At 34.1% G+C, this 17,090-nt stretch overlaps 3 protein-coding genes across 6 annotated transcripts; 1 reads left to right on the forward strand and 2 right to left on the reverse strand.

Annotated features, from left to right (window-relative positions):
* Positions 1 to 397: 397 nt before the first annotated feature.
* On the forward strand, positions 398 to 5,121 carry LOC106749056 (TAF5-like RNA polymerase II p300/CBP-associated factor-associated factor 65 kDa subunit 5L). 2 transcript variants are annotated; one of them, XM_014628106.1, is made up of 10 exons: positions 398 to 535; positions 623 to 786; positions 1,457 to 1,796; positions 1,916 to 2,148; positions 2,258 to 2,440; positions 2,519 to 2,674; positions 2,879 to 3,026; positions 3,110 to 3,278; positions 3,675 to 3,858; positions 3,939 to 5,121. In XM_014628106.1, the coding sequence occupies exons 1-10, from the start codon at positions 464 to 466 to the stop codon at positions 4,060 to 4,062; spliced, it is 1,773 nt and encodes a 590-aa protein (XP_014483592.1). In that variant the 5' UTR covers positions 398 to 463; the 3' UTR covers positions 4,063 to 5,121. The 2 variants fall into 2 exon arrangements, with proteins under 2 accessions (XP_014483592.1, XP_014483593.1); XM_014628107.1 differs by lacking the exon at positions 623 to 786 and having other exon boundaries at positions 448 to 535.
* Positions 5,122 to 5,410: 289 nt separating this feature from the next.
* On the reverse strand, positions 5,411 to 12,195 carry LOC106749070 (exosome complex exonuclease RRP44). Its single transcript, XM_014628140.1, has 14 exons — positions 11,956 to 12,195; positions 11,629 to 11,802; positions 11,290 to 11,447; positions 10,878 to 11,065; positions 10,531 to 10,757; positions 10,152 to 10,430; positions 9,123 to 9,407; positions 8,773 to 9,010; positions 8,436 to 8,694; positions 7,277 to 7,520; positions 6,965 to 7,185; positions 6,709 to 6,877; positions 6,331 to 6,600; positions 5,411 to 5,981 (listed from the first exon to the last, which is right to left on the reverse strand). The coding sequence occupies exons 1-14, from the start codon at positions 12,007 to 12,009 to the stop codon at positions 5,820 to 5,822; spliced, it is 2,928 nt and encodes a 975-aa protein (XP_014483626.1). The 5' UTR covers positions 12,010 to 12,195; the 3' UTR covers positions 5,411 to 5,819.
* Positions 12,196 to 12,672: 477 nt separating this feature from the next.
* Positions 12,673 to 16,551, reverse strand: LOC106749067 (proton-coupled folate transporter-like). Of its 3 annotated transcripts, none has more exons than XM_014628132.1 (6): positions 16,041 to 16,551; positions 15,724 to 15,984; positions 15,242 to 15,519; positions 13,810 to 14,089; positions 13,520 to 13,702; positions 12,673 to 13,335 (listed from the first exon to the last, which is right to left on the reverse strand). In XM_014628132.1, exons 1-6 carry the CDS (start codon positions 16,123 to 16,125, stop codon positions 13,109 to 13,111), a joined length of 1,314 nt encoding a protein of 437 aa, XP_014483618.1. In that variant the 5' UTR covers positions 16,126 to 16,551; the 3' UTR covers positions 12,673 to 13,108. The 3 variants fall into 3 exon arrangements, with proteins under 3 accessions (XP_014483618.1, XP_014483617.1, XP_014483619.1); XM_014628131.1 differs by having other exon boundaries at positions 15,242 to 15,591; XM_014628133.1 differs by having other exon boundaries at positions 15,242 to 15,357; positions 16,041 to 16,550.
* Between the last annotated feature and the right edge of the window lie 539 nt (positions 16,552 to 17,090).

Below are 17,090 nucleotides of genomic sequence, written 5' to 3' on the forward strand. Positions count from 1 at the left end.
TAAATTCTCACTGTAGACTCCGTATTGTCCGACGTTCGCCGAACGCACCCATTGACAAACCGAACGTCGTACAACTCAATGGCGAGTCAGTTGGATATTAATTCGCAAGTAACCCGGCTTAATGACGGATCAGCCGGACTTTTATTTCCTCAACGTTAAGTCTCAACAGCGAGTCGGGCGATTATTTTATCTTGAAATAATAACTGAACGATGGGGATAAGTCGGAGGATTTTTCAATCAATAGAATCCCGTCTTGAATTGTAATAACTTTTCCCCAGTTTGAATCCGAAATCATCGTTGAGACACGAGCCTACATCATCACTTTATCGTCTGCTAGCGTTGTGTCGCTGCGCATGCGCGGATTTTGACTTTCCATCCAGCAGCAGTGACTGTCACGCGTTGTATTGTGTTTGAGTGTACGGTTTGAAACGGCGAGGCCGAGGTCATCGTTGCCGGGGTCTTGATGAAGATGAAGCGAGTGAAGAATGAAATAATTAACGTGATCGAGTCATACTTGAAACGACGCCGCTATCAGGTGCAAAATTGCGAGATCGCCGATGTTCACCACGCTTTTCATCATTTATAACCTCAAATTAACCTCGCCGCCACTATGTTGTTGCAGGCCAACGACGTCTTCTGTAACAATAAAAACGACCACTTGTTTTGCCAGAGCAGCGATCAAATGACACTGAACGGTACCGCCGAGTGCGGTACTTCCCGCGACAATTCCATTATTTTTAGCGCCATCACCATTGACACTACCGCAGCGGAACAAGCTTACAAACGGTTAAGTCTCGTTAATCAAAGTCCTTACAGGATTGCACAACGTGATATTTGCTCGATCTAAAAACATGTGTTCAATTCTTCGTAAATATAGGCATAATACATTCAATTGTGTACTGATATTGTCAATTTAATTCTTCTTTTGGTTCTCATATAATTTAAAACTCCGCAAAAGAAAGGACAGACTTAAGCGGTCTCGTCAAACTCTGAAATTGATTTCTCTATTCTGTACTGTTTCTTATATTGTTATTACATGCAGCAGAAGCTAAAGCCTGTTTTGCACCATTTAAATTTATAATAATCTTAGAATAAATTAAAAAAAATATTCTTTACACAGATTGGATACTTTTTCTTTCTGAATAATATAAATATATGAATAATATAAATATATTGCTGTGTGCTAATTAATTTATTAATACTTTGTATATAATATTTTATCTTGTTTAACTATAAAGTCATAATGTAATTATTTCTGCGTTGATTTAATACTTCTTTCCTGTTAAATGTGCAGCATTTAAAAATATGATTTATTATGAATACTAATTGAAACAATCAATATGTTGGTACAACTTAATTGTATAAAGCAACAATGTACCAGATTAATTTCATTGGTAATACAGTTATATGTATATGTATGTGTTACATGGACTAAAGTTTCAAATTTTTCTTTCAGTTTGAAGACATGGATGAACGCCATACTTAACGAAAAGATCAAAATGGAACTGCAAGGTCTTTTGTATCCGATATTTTGCCATCTTTATTTAGAAATGCTGCACGCTGGCAACAAAGAGACCGCGATACAATTTTTGAAGGCACATCAGCATGAATTTATCAGCGATACTGAGAAAAATTTCCTAGAGGATTTATCCGGTGTATTTTCAGTACAGGATATTGAATTGAGACCTTTGGTGAATGCGTTTAGAACTAGAAAGTACAAAGTGGACTTATCGGAGCCAGCACATATCTGCCTACAGCAATATCTTGCCAAACATGGACACATAATATTATTGCAGGTAAATATAATTAACCGCGTTCTCAGGCGTGTCTCTTTTTTTTTTTTTAAGCACTTCGATTCTATAAAGATATTACCGACTAGAAGATGTAAAGGAGCAAAAATTTCGACTCTTCGTAGATTATAAATACGCACGTGACGATAATCAGAAAGGCACATGGCTCTCAAATGGATGGAGAAGCTCACGAAGAGAAAGGTCCGAGATACGAGGCAGGTATTAACGGGCATGTGGAGCAACCGTCTGGCACTGGTGTGGATCGGGAAATGAGAGAATTGCAAGAAGCCATACGATTAATAAGGGATAACGCTCATCAACCACTGAGAATATTCACGGTGAAAAATGCCATAGAAAAGTAATTACGAATCTCGACGTTTCCCACAGTCTGTTTATTCACACACGACTTATTCTCGACGGGGATGTTATCGTCTATATTTAATGCGCCCTCGTTTCATATGTCGCAGTGCAAGTAGTGCTCTTATTGCTTCGAAAATGGATAAATTAGCTGTAGGATTTAGTACGGCCGAGATACGCTTGTGGGGTATAGGCGAAACGGTCTTACTCAAACCGAAACATAAAAGCACACACATACCGCTCGCCTGTGACGTACTTCCATCTCGTAGTTGCAACGAGCAAGATAATGCAATGTAAGCTGTAATTGTGCCACTTTCCTAATCCGATTTTAAGGTACCGATATTTTACGAGAAACAATTTCATGACGACAGAAGAAGCGAAGCGGGAGCGGTGATATTGAGAGGGCATACGGACGTGGTGCATGATTTAAGATTTATTCCGGAATCGGAGATCCTCCTGTCTGTATCGAGCGATAAGGATATGAGAGCGTGGAGACTTGATGATTACTCGTGTGCAACAATATATAGGTACGTAACTCTTTGTTATTTTAATATACACGCTCATTCGCTGATGAACATTTTATGCCAAATATCACAAATATACGGGATAACTTCAAATTCGCGATTCGTAACGTTGTGAACGCAAATGTTCATGGGAGATTAAGTAAATGCAATCATAAGATGAATATGTGATACACATATCACGTGCAAGTAATTTTTTTTTTCTTACAGTGGCCATAGTTACCCGATATGGTGCATGGATACCAGTGTGTTCAATTTATATATCGCTACAGGTTCACACGATAGAACTGCCAAACTGTGGTCATTGGATAGAACGTTTCCACTAAGAATATTCGCCGGTCACTTTTTAGATGTCAATGTATGGCTTTTATCGTTGTATGCCGCGTGTATTCATTTGAATAATATCAAACAGCAACGTAATATATTCACACGCTGTTTCAGTGCGTGAAGTTTCATCCAAACGCCCGATATTTAGCGACGGGTTCCGCCGACAAAACCGTAAGATTGTGGTCCAAAGATGATGGTAACCTATTGCGAGTGTACGTCGGAGCAGAGTCAGCCATTTACAGTTTAGCGTTTAGTCCAGACGGCAAATATCTGGCCGCTGCTGGTAATTATGATTATAAATATATATAAACTGCAAATGTAAATGGACACTTCATTGTTCAAGAGTATTATGCATTATTATTTCTTTAAGTAAGAAGAGTACATGATGGGAATGTAAAAATGTCGTATAATTAATATCGGATAGAAAATTTCTTTACGATAGTTAACGTTACTCTCTTCTCGTTTTAATTTTACGTAGTTTTCAAAAAGAGATTCGTGTCTATTTACCTTTATTATATTATTGGTATATTGATGCTAAAAGTTGGTTATTGCATTTTGTATCTATTTAATATAGAATCGTAATCGTGAGATTAGTAATTAATAGTAAATAATTAATAAAGTATTAATTAGTAAATAATCAATAAATAATTCGCGCCTAATCTCGGAAACTCTTATTTAGGTGACGACAAATCTATATCAATATGGGATTTAGCAACTAATACAGTGCTAACCGAATTGAAGGGTCACAAAGAAACAGTTATGCATGTAGACTGGAGTTTAGACGGCCAGTACATCGCCAGCGCGAGCATAGATGGAATTGTACGGTTATGGCCTACTCAGGACTTTATCAGCACTTTGAATGGGTGAACTTTTATATCTTTTTTTTTTTTTTAATATATAATTTAATCTCACTTTACAATACATTTATGTACACTTTTTTCAGTGGATCATCAAGTGTGATGTCACAATCTGAGACACCACAAATATATTCGACGTCTTGCTCAAGCATTCTTTCGTTAAATTATTACAAGAAAAATAATTCATTAATCTGTATCGGCACAGCGTAGGATTTTTACTATTTATTATTTTTATTTGGGGTAAAATATGCCTTTAAATTAAATCGATTTTAACCGTTTTACCATTGTACAGTTTGTCACATGAAATTTTTACATTATTTATAAAGGAAAAAATGCATCACCATGTCAGCATGTCGTATATACTGTTAGGTTTATTTTCACTGTACCTTATTAATTATATGTTATACCTTTTTCACGGGTTTATATATGACAGTATTTCATAAGTTTTCGTCTTTCCATTCTTTCAGAGGGAGATAATGTAAATAGTCTTGTGCTTGACATATTGTTCATATATTGTCGTGAACAAGACTATATGTATATTTGGTAAATTTTAGGAAATGTTTCAAAATTAATGTCGAATATTCTCTTAGAATTTACCCCGCTTATTAAAATAATGAGAAAAATCCGTATAAACGTCCAGGTTAAAAAAATGCTTGTTTTAAACCGAAGTAAAAATGTACTCAACATTTTTTTAAATTTTAATTAATAAGATTATTCCAATATTAACAGTCAAATATATTCGCCTTCGGAAATGCGTTGAATGAAACTGAATTTTTTAACAAATAATTAGCATGTATTATTACATATATTTTCTGCAAAAATTTGCAGGAGAAACTGTTCATGAACTTCTGAAAATCTATGAATATATGTATATAGTAAGATTCATATATAGATTTATATAGATTTATAAAGACCACACACATATATATATTTATACTTACAAAAGAGAAGGTCCTTTTGGACATATATAAANAATCGTTTTTTACCTAAGTTATGAGAAAAAACTCAGAGGATACTTAATAATTTTAAAAGATTGTGTACATATTTAAATGAGAAGTAATAGTCATCCTAAGACCAACCAAAATTATTCAGTATTGAAGTATTAACAATAATAAATGAAATTAGTAACGATAAATGAAAAAAAAGTACAAAAAAGAAATTATATGTTCGATTATATAATTATAGTCGAAGCTATATTCGATATATAGGAAGAGAATATAATTTTTGTAAAACAATGATACACATTTATTATATAGTTTATATTAGTAAAATTATATTTTCAATTTCTCTTTTTCATTTCTTTCCCTAGTTTTGACTTGTATTATTTTTCTGCTTTGCGGAGTTTAATTTGTAATATATATATGAATATATAGAATTATATGTTTAATATATATATGAATAATAAAAAATATATAAAGTAAACAATAAAAGTATGCTTGAACATGTTAGACTTTGTTATTCGATGGTAGGTAGGGTAAGATACACCTAAAGTGCTAGGAAGACTATTACATCTTATTCATCGCAATAAATATTTACATTGCGACAAAAAAAATACGCATGGTTTTTAACTATTTAATTGCAAAAATTGCGCATACATCATAAATTATAGAATTTTACTCTTGGTTATTATTGGAAAAGCAAAATAATCTTTTCCTATTTTTCAATCTCTCCCACACTCTTCGTTATATTCGTCTATGTGATAATTAACTCGCAATGAGAGAAATTATTTAACTTGTACATGTAAATCTTTTTTCTATGTGAATATTGTCTAATAATTCATTAACAATTTTTTGTCTTGTTATAAAGATTTTGTAAATTGTGAATAAAATGTTCAACTATAATTATACAGCAAGAGAATATAATTTTTATAAAACAATGACGTGTGTTCATTATGTTCCTTAGGTATTATTTTAAGTATTATCTTACATAATACATATGAAATATATTCTCTTTTAAAGGAGATAAGATTAATTCTTCTTTTTCTTCTTCTTCTTCCCCGCTTTCTTATTACTAATTTTGTTGGGCTCTTGTTGCTCTTCTGCTTTGCGTTTTAATGTTTCTTTTGTCGAATTCTCCTCAGGGTTACCGGTGACTTTTGTATTTAATGGAGGAACGCTAAAACCTGGTATCTAAAGACATAAACAGACAAACAGTACATACCTTTTTTATATGTGTGTACTATATACTGAGATGTAATACTTTAGTGTTGTGTAATTTTTGTTATCTTACTACTGCCGTGTGTGATTTCTTTTAGTCCCGGTCTATACTGATGCTTTAAGCTCTAAGCCTTAAGAAATTAGCCAAGCACGGTCGAATTATAGAAGAAAAGTCAATTATAACTGGTCAATTTCTTAAATCTTACAACTTAAATTCTCATTGTAGATCCCGCTTTAACGTTATAATCCAATATAAACACAATAGTGTAACAGCTAAAGAACTTTAGAAATGGCGGTTGAAGAAAACGTTTCATACACTCACCTCCGGTTTTACAAGCTTGAAGAACAATTTCTCGTGTTGTACATTAGATCTGTCCAAACTCATTTGCACAACAATAGGATCAAACGCTCGAAATACAACATCTCCACAGGTTTGAGACTGATCCTCGGGATTGTGCGTGAACGGTGCAGTAGAATTATTTAAATACAGCGTTCCTTCTAAACCATACTTTGGTATGAGCACTTGCAATGCGTTTTTCCGTACAAATAGAATGTACCCTTCCTCATCCTGAACTTTGCCCCGGAAGAATAGCTGAAATATGTTAGACGACCGTCACGTTAAAAGCGCAAGTTTTTTCAAATAATGCGTCGAAACACACACACACACACACAGAAGGAGTGAAATGTAAATTGGACTAACATGTGTATGAAGCGCGACTGAGGCCCGGCCGGCGTATTGAGCCATTCGATTCCGGTAATTCAGATTGTGGCACAGCAAATGATTCTTCTTCTTATCCAATAATTCCGGATAAGTTGCTTCAGCGCCTATGCACATGGCTAACAAGCGGTGCACGATTATGTCCGCGTACCTGCGACGTCATCGCGCGATAGAAAAAGTCGTAGACATGAATGAATTTACCGAGTCCTTTTTCGGATGGCTCTCAAATGTGCCTCACCTTCGAATAGGAGACGTGAAGTGCGTGTAGATGGGACACGCCAGTCCGTAGTGCGCAAATTCTTGTGGTTGATGCATCCCGCTGATAAAATACACCGCTTGCATCATACATCGCGTAGCTAATATTCTCAGCATTGTATTGAAGTAAGGATTCGACTCCTTTCGGGCTCCTTCCAACGATTGCGCCAGTTCCTTACCGGTGTTTATGTTTATGGTGAAGCCCTGCGATCAATTTTCACGCCATCAATCGCGAATCGCCGAGGAATGATACGCACCAATGCTGTACATCGTGGCGATGATCAATTGAATATACCTGATTCTGTGCAGCTTTAATTAACGGCTCAAAATTGCTCAGCGGCGGCTCAGGATGCCTCCTCAACATAGCGCATTCTGGGAATTCTGCCAGTATCTTCTCGGCAACGCTGATGTTCGCGAGCAACATGAACTCCTCCACCATGGAATTGGTCTCTCTCAATTTCTTCGCTTCCACGTCAATAGGATCGTGCGTCTCGCTGTCCACTTGGAAACGTATCTCAGGTGACGCTAAGGTTAAAGCGCTGGAAACGAAACGCGATATTAAAGAAGCTTCGCAATATTTTATACTTCGTATAGGACGAGTCACTTCACTTCAAAAGTCTGAATGTGTAAAGAATCAAGCAAAATAGAAAGAAATGTTCCGGACGAAGTTGTAGGATTTCGAGAGAGGTATAAGTTGGTGACCTTAACTTCGCTATACAGTCAATAATTCAGTCATTTCAAGGTCAGCTTCATTCTTTTTTAATGGGATCGTGTAATTTTTTTAACACAAAGCGAATTCTCCGTTTATTCTGCGTTTAAAAGTATTAAGAGGTAGATAAGAAAAAGTGAACACTCCTCGAGATATTTTTGCTTTTCATTCTATTTTTCAGTATAAGATACAAAATATCTAATAAAGTGTTCACTTTTCGATAACATCGCTTTAACACTTTTGTAGAATAGATTGCTGTAAGCAAACAGAGAAACTTTGAAAACATTTCATTGCATTTTGCATGTATGTATCGATGCAATGATAAATATCAGTAATCAATTTCTCTCATATTATTATATAAGAAAGTTCTAAAGTGATGGTATCAAAAAGTGAATACGTTATAAAATATATCTTATACTGAAAAACACCAGAATAAAAAATATCCCAAAAAGTATTCACTCTTCGATAATCTTACCTTAATATGTTTACATGTTGAATGAACCGAGAAACCGATTCATGTTAAAAAAAAATTATTTTATAAAAAAAAAAGAAAGTTGATCTTAAAATGACATAGAACTATCAATTATAACAAGCTGAGTTCAGCAACTTTATGTCTCCTTCCAAACCCTACAATTTTGGTCCGAAACATTTCTCCTTATTTTGCATGATTTTTTAAATATTTTGGCTTCTAAAGTGACTCATCCTGTTTACACGGGCAAATATTAGAACACGATGATAAGCACACCCATTATCTATACGTTTCTTCTTCAGCTTTTTCGCCAATTTGTTTAATCTTCTCAATGAAAGTGTGATAGCATCATGCTGGGTGGCATCGTCAATCTTTAATTGTGCTTCCTCATACGTCATGGCTTGGCGTGAGCAAATGAGAGACTTGCAAAATTTTGTACTGATTATATTTGCTTTAGAATCAATCTCCCATATACAAGAAAATGCAAACCTTTCCTCCTTACCTCTCAGGGAACAAAGATTTGAGCTAAGTAATTCTGAAAAATGCGCATCTTATATTATACAATTCATGCTGCAATCACGTAGAAAATTAATTAAAGCGCAGTATTTTTCACCTGGAACCATATCGATTCGTTTGTCGACGAGATATACAGTGGTGGCGCGTAAAGCCGCTTCCTTGTCCAGCGCGGTGCCGGGTCTTATGAAGTGCGACACGTCAGCAATATGTACACCGATATCGTAATTACCATTTGGTAATTCTCTGCAATGTAATGCATCATCGATGTCAGTGCAGCCAGGTGGATCCACCGAACAGATGTCTAAATGTCGAAGATCCTCCCTTTGCGCGATGTCCTGCAAATTTATGTGTATGTTCGTGATCAGTTAAGCCCGAGAGGAGCAGTCAATTTGTCAAATAGCAGGCAAATTCAGCAATTTGTAGATTATTGTTCATATCTGCACATACCGCTTCCGTAATGATCCAAGGTAGCCTTGGGAGAAAGCTGAGAACGGCATCGGAAAACCGGCTGTGCGGAACGTCGTGTTCCAAAAGCAACACTTCATTCTCCGTCTCTTTGTCTCCTATATTACCGAGTGATCGTACAAAGTGGCCAAGCGGATATCTCGAATTTCGCGGCCACGAATCCAGTGCTACGATTATTCTTTGCTTGCTTAGTATCTCAGCTTGTCTGGTTTCTATTCTTATTTTGGGGATTTTCCTCTCAGCCGGGATAAACAAATGTCTCACATTCTATCGATTACATATCGGAGAAGATATAAGTTCGCAATAAAGTAGGTATTAAGAGAAAAAAAAGAATTTTAACCCTTATCGGTCGTAAGTCACCTGTCACGTGACAACAATACTTCGTCGCTGCGGTCGTACGTAGGAGGTGACAAGTCGAAACCTGTCGAAACTCGCTCTGTTAAATGCGGGTACGATTGCCTTGTCAGTTAAGCATAAGCAACGGAGCAATTGATATCTCCAGCGATATATCACTGCCTTTTGTACTCAATTTTCTAATATATTGAGCCCAAAAATGAATAAAGAAAACTATACGATATGGAACGCCATCAACAACAGACAATGAGAGATTAGATGGAAAACTACATATCCTCCAACTTGATGCTAAAGGAAAACATAATGACTGTTTAGTATGTTCTAATCGTAAGTTGCCTGGAGGAAGAAAAACAACAGTATACTTCTGTGAAACGTGCAACAGAAAACCATTCCTTCATGTTGGAGATTGTTTCAAAAAATATCATACATTAAAAACTTATAAATAATTATTTATAAGTTTTTAATAATTTATTAATTGAAACTCATATATTTGTAATACTCCTTCAAAAAATAAATAATTTCTAACAAAAACGTTATTCTTATAATACTGAACATTTTTCGCATATTTACCGAAACCAGCTACAACCTAGTGAGAATCACTCATAAAAAGCTCGTGTCCGATAAGGGTTACAGAAAGAGAATGGTAAGTTCTCTTACTTCTTTAATTGCACCTGGTTGCAATATCCCACAATATTGTCTCCATTTTCTCTTGATAATACCAACAATCTTGCCCGTCGGTATTTTATCTTTTGCTTTCGATACACTCTGCTTAGCAAATTCCTTCTCATCTTCCGGGATATCGTCAGCATCTGCAACTTCTTCGTCCTGCAGGACAATTTCACTAGGGAACGACCATTGATCATCTGGTAGAAGCTCAACCGCAACTAGATCACTATCTACTGCCCTGTTGAGATTAGTTCGTCCTTGCACAAAGATCTAAGATGACAAAAATGACGATTGAAATAAATAACAATGTAATCCTGATATTGACTATATTCATGTAACACACTCGAGCTAACAATTATATACATCTTACAGCTTTTTCTCTTCCTTCAACGTTCACGTTTCCTTCGAGAAAATTTTCTCTCGATGCCAGGAATGTTCCTTGCAATAATTTGCCGGATGATATACCGTCATGAATTTCCGCAGGTGGTAAGTGGCAGGGAAACAGGTCTGGTCCTTGCGAGTCCAAAGTGTAAGAACGTTTGCATAACTTATCCAGCAAAAAATTTGCATCTTCCAAGGATGCAACATAATCTTCCACTATAAAAGAGAAATATATTAATCTTCATATTATAAATGTTTGATATTACATTATAGGTATGCCAGCTTTTCCTATGGTTATATAATAAGCTAAATAAGCCATAATTTAACATATCCTACTTGATGCAACAAATATTCCATCTCTACTTGCAAGTTCTCTGTTTTTTACATCATCTGTTAATAAGACAACCTTTACATTGTGATCGTCAAAATTCAAGTGATTATTGTACCATTGAACCGCAACTCTTATTGCTCTATCATTACGATCATTTGCTTTTTCACCAGGTTCTCTCTCAATGTATGTTTCTCTAGAAATATATAATTTAACAAATATTTTTAACTATGCCACTATAATATACAAAATACTACAAATGTAATGTTATAATATACAAATGTTGTAACCAAATATCATAAATTATGTTAAATATCAGCAAAATATAATTACATTTGTAATTGTAGCAAAATATAAAATTAAATATATGTATTATATATACATATATAATTTTCTTATATATAATAAATATTTGTATACCGATGATGTTCATTAATAAAGATGAAAAATTTCCTTCTTGTATCTGATATGATATTTTTCAATTTTTTATATACAGTGGAGCTTTTATGTCGAATTTCTTCCAACACAGTTTGTGTAATGATTACGTTAGTGATAACATCTTCTTCTAATATATCTATCTATAATTACAAATTAAATTGATTAGGCAGAAATATAGAGATGTTTAATTTATATTATAAAAATAACTCATATTAAATAATTCATATTATCAGAATACTATTTGTAAATATATTATTAGAACATAAGAATCTATTATAAATATAAAAAACAATTGAAATTATATAATACAGTCATACTTACTTGATCTAGAATTACATTTGTATCAAGTAAAAGATAATAGGGAGTAGGAATTAAAGAAGATTTTGCACCAGCATCTTTTTTATCTAGGATCATATCCTGAGGCCTTCCTTTACATTTTTCACACATTTGTAAACCACAACAAATATCATCTCTGAGATAATGTTCTCTGACAGTCTAATGAGCAAAAAGGTAAAAATTTGGATATTATTTTTAACAAATAAGAGAAAAAGTAAATATTTAAAAACATATACAAAGTACAAGTATCTTACTGTTAATAAACCCTAATAATCATAAATTTATCATTTATGATGATGTATTAAATCATACCTTAAATATATTGCCTCCCTTCGTCTTTCTAAAAAAAATCTTTGTTGTTAACATGTTTAGACAAACGCACGTGTCTATTAAAATATCATATTAATAAAACTGTAAACATGCGAGAAGCTTGTAACAACGTGTTCGCAAATTTATAGCACGAACGAAAGAAACTGCTAGATCCCACAAACTCTGCGGAAGTTTCAGAAAGGGCACGCTGCACAGAATCGTTTTATTGGCTGGATATTATCTTAAAATCATTTTAAGATGATAGTTAGCCAATAACTTTGTGTAATGTAACCATTCTTGTTGGAAAATCGACTCTGACAAAATGTTTATTCGCATTAGCTGTGTTCCAAACCCTTACCCGACAGGTATCTTTAATTAATCATGATAAAATAATTTTCCTTAAGCCAGCGGCACACGATGATTGTTTTCGTGCTGGACTGTTTGCTGGATGGAAATACTGTGTTTTAATTGGTGTATTGTTATCTATTTTTGGAAATGCACCAATCAGAACGCAGTATTTCTATTCAGCTATCCAGCACGAAAACAAGCATCGGTTGCTGCTGGCTTTGCTCTCTTTATCCTGATTGGTCAATTAAATGCTTAAATAGGGATTTGGAATGCAGCCATTAATGGCTTCATCGCATCTTTCGCGAGAAATATTAAGTAAAAATCAACATGGCGTGTGTGTATGTGTGTGAACCGGTTTGCTATCATCAGAGGTATAAAAACAGCTTATATTGAATAGGCTATTGTATAACAAGTTAATTACATCCATATTCTCTCTCTAGTTTCTCTATTATATTATTATATTATAGTTGTACTAATAGTACAAAAAATATAAAACAATTATTTTATTTCTAATATTAGATTATCGTATTACGAATGGATACCTGCATGATATACAAGAAAATTACTTGGTAATGGGAAATTCAAAAGTATAAATTTGCATGGAACTTTGTAATAATTTGAGCATTGTAAGAACCATGCTTTACACAAGCATAAAAGTTATAATTACAAAAGTTATAGTTACAAGATATAAATCAATCAAATATTAAAATGCATAAAAAAATATATTCATTAAAATATTCTCATTATTCTAACTTTTCTAATTAATTTACTAATTTATATTCCTGACTGATAAAATTTATCACTGATTCTAATCACTGTTATCTCTTAATGAGACATAACATGTATTATGGCGTTTTATCATAATCTGAATATTTATCAATAGTATAATAGTCATAATATAAAATGCTGCCGATAAAAACCATACTGGCACAGGATATACAGGTGGCATGTAGTGAGAGTACAAAAAGGTATACAGAGAAGCTGCTGCGAATGGCAACAGAGTCTCTAAAGACGAAGTCAGAGAAAAAATCTTTCCTGTAAAGATAAATGCATGTAAAAATATGGTTTTTATTAAGTTAATATGAATATCTTAAAGAAACTACAAATGTCTCTATATCCAAATATATATCTGAAAATATTCTGTGTAACTTCATACGCATGATCTATCATACATATTTTTCTTTATTTAATAATTGCTTTTACAAGCAGTAAAGCTTACCCATATCTTGCAGAGGCACAGTTTTGGATAACACAGCACGTATCATCGGTCGAGATAAATCACTAAATGATCCCATACTTGTTGCCAAATACATGTGCCAAGATTGCCATATAAAAGCACGCATTAAAGAACTACTAAGAGATGATATGACAGATATTATGGCAATTATCGCCTCTGGAAGTTCTAAAATAATACAAGTATCTTATAAAATCCTACTTCATAAAATCTTATATGAAATTTTTCTCATTGTAAAAGACACTTCGAAGGGTTGTCCAAGGATAAACCAATACCTGCACATTGCCGCATCAATTTGATACCCAATATCGTGCCAAATATTCCTAAAACAACACTCACACCTACATAAGTGGAGTATTGTTTTACATTCCAACTAAGTCGGGCACTTGCAAATAAATATCCTATAGTAAGTTCCCCTTGTAAGGTGATTAAAAGTAATGTGAGACAAACTATGCAGCTCCAAACTAACGATCTATTGAATCCCTCTCTCTTCTTAATGCATGCACGAACAAGATCTTTCACAAGCACAAAATCAAATATCTTGCAAATAGCACCCTGCAAAAAATGGAAAAGTGACGATCATTTGTTCTCTGCTATTTATATATACAGAATGTTCCGAACCTATTTCGGTTCCCATGATGTGCAGAAAAGTCATGTACCATTTTGCAAAATTTCGAGTTATTAATTGTTGAAAATAGCCATGTATAAAGGTTTCTTTAATTAATAACTCAAAAAACTTATGTGTTATAATTGCAAAATAGTAAAGGACTTTTCTTTTCAGTGATCTAATCTATAAATAGGGGAAGAGGTGATTGGCAGTTTTAAAATACAGAAATTCAATTTTAAGCTGTCTCTTGATGCAAAACTAACTACACTTGTGGAATTCGTTTTTTTTTGTAGAGATTAGTCAAGATTCTACGTTACAAGAATACATAGTTATATTAGAAAAATAAAACATATCATGTTCAAAATATTGAATTGAAATAACGTAAATCGCTATACCTGGCACTCATAATAATTGGTATCACTTGTCACAGTGTGATTAGCACTCGCTATAAACACGTTAAGTAAAGAAATATGTCACAATTTAAAGTTTGTTAATAACCGAAACTCGATATTTAAGTTGCGCTGCTAATGATTTATTCGATAAACATACTGTCTACACATACCAATATATCGGCGGCCTCTGATTGCAACCTAATGAATTAATCAACATTGCAACTCAACCGATTACTTTTCGATAAATCATTTTCTCATAAACAGCCCTATAAATAGCTGCACATTCGATGATAGAGTTAATCTGTTTTGCATTTAAATATACTGATATACCAATCCCTTGAACCTCGAATCTGGGACCCCTCGTTAGATACAACAGTTATCATATATTTATAGATTAGATCATTCTGAACAAAAAATCATGTATTATTTTGCAAATAATACTATAATATTATATATTATTAATTAAAGAATTCTCTATACAAGACTATTCTTAATAATAAATAATTTGAAATTTTGCGTATTGTCTGCAAAATAGTACAGAATTTTTCTGTTCATCTGGGCCCATTTTATGCCTTTGTGAAGTTTATCCTTGTAACTTTAAGATTGTGTGTGTGTGTGTGTGTGTGTGTGTGTGTGTGTTACATCTCAATTTTTCCATCACACTGAACGTTTCTACTTGCAAATACATTTATACTTTGAGACACTCACAGTACTATGATTTTGTATAGTTTCCGGAACAAACAATAATATATATAATGTTGCTGCAATGCATAATACAGTTGCAATGCCGAACACAGCAGTATATCCATAGGCTTCAAGTATTGCTGGCCCAGAAAATAAACCAATTAGTAAACCAAGAGATATTAGTGCATCTAGCCAGGCCAAATGCCACGATCGCTCATTATCATTCGTTATATCTGTGATGTAACACAGTGATGCTAATACCAATACACACAGACCACCCAAGAGTGCAGCAGGGACAAAAGCTAGTAACAAATACCAGGGTGCAATGTCCCAACCAGTCATTACAGAAAGTAGAAGATAGGTTAAAGATATACCTGGAAAAAGAAAATATTAAACTTTTAAAAATTATGTTTTTTCTTTCACTCCGCAAAATATCATACAACTCAAGTTCTTTTTTTAGCTTCATGATAACACAGATCATACAAATTAACAAACAACTTTTTTACCTGTGTATCCAGACAATATAAGCGGTTTTCTCCCATACTTGTCGCTCCATGGTCCCAGGAACAAAGACAGAAAGGAGGGAAAGATACTTTCAATGAAGGACTTACTCATCAATATTAAGCTGACATGTGGTTGTACCTGTAAATTTATTTTCAAGGCTTCCGGACTGCTGCCATTATTGTGGAGTATCAGACATTCTGTTTGGTTTATCCTTAATGTCACAGTGCACGTACGATATATTATTAAATCTGTCAGAATAGTACCTGTAGAAAAATATATATACACAGCCATTGCATTGATATGAAGGATTAGTCGTTACCTGACATTGATTGTGCAATCAGCATCAGCATTATAGATGGTTGTACCATTACATAACGCCTCCATCCTGTTACAATTTGATCCATTGCCAAATTTATTCTGACACTTGATGAAAAGACACTTCTTCCAACGATAGTTGCAAAACAAATGAGGGGGATGCTTGACAAGACAACCACCACAGGCTACTTCACTCATTAGACTATGTAATCACTCTGATTGTTATGATAAAAATCTCGAATAACAAATTAGAGACATGTTATCTCTGATTTAAATGACGCTGTAATATTCTTTGTTCTCTCACGTTCCTGACGTAGCTGCATCGACCATGAATAATTGCGATCTATGACGACATGCTTTTGCCAGTGAATGATCAACGTTTGCATAATGGACATTTATAGACAAATTCCCTGCATGTCTCTGCTACAATCATCTCAAATTGTACAATGCGCGCCTAGTGTGTCCTCCGCGCGAGAAACAGATACGAGCGGCTGGTGGGCTGCCATGATGAACTTCGTACGCGGATTTTAAAGTCAAATCAGCTGATTTGTGATTACATTCGTATCACACTGTTTCTCTTCTACTTGAAGCAAAATAAGTAAAGGAAATAACGGAATAAGTAAAATATATCGTCGAAAGGAAAAACGTGAAATCTGAGAATTGTGTAAAAAGCAAAGAAAAGCGGAGCTAAAAGGAACAAATCTCATATTCAGTAAATAATTGAACCATTGCGTGGGTTTGAACCATTATTGAGCGACTACTGATAATGTAGTTTTCTACAATCTGATGTACTACTTCTGGGTTCGTATCAGTGCTAAAGATATATCGCATTGGTTTACCTGCTTTATCAGTGATATCTTACAGTTAGCCGAAATTCAAGAAATCGAAAGACCGTAATCTTAGTTTATCGAAACGCAGTTTCTTTTTTTTACTGGAAACATCTCACAGGATCATGGGCGTAGCCAGGATTTTAGTCGGGGAGGAGGGAGAGCAAAAATTTATTTTCAGATAAATTATTATTAGCATACTTATCCTCTAATGATGAGGTGGATTT

Source organism: Dinoponera quadriceps, unplaced genomic scaffold (genome assembly GCF_001313825.1).
Source record: "Dinoponera quadriceps isolate SergipeBrazil2010 unplaced genomic scaffold, ASM131382v1 scaffold3382, whole genome shotgun sequence".
NCBI classification, from domain to species: Eukaryota; Metazoa; Arthropoda; class Insecta; order Hymenoptera; family Formicidae; genus Dinoponera; species Dinoponera quadriceps.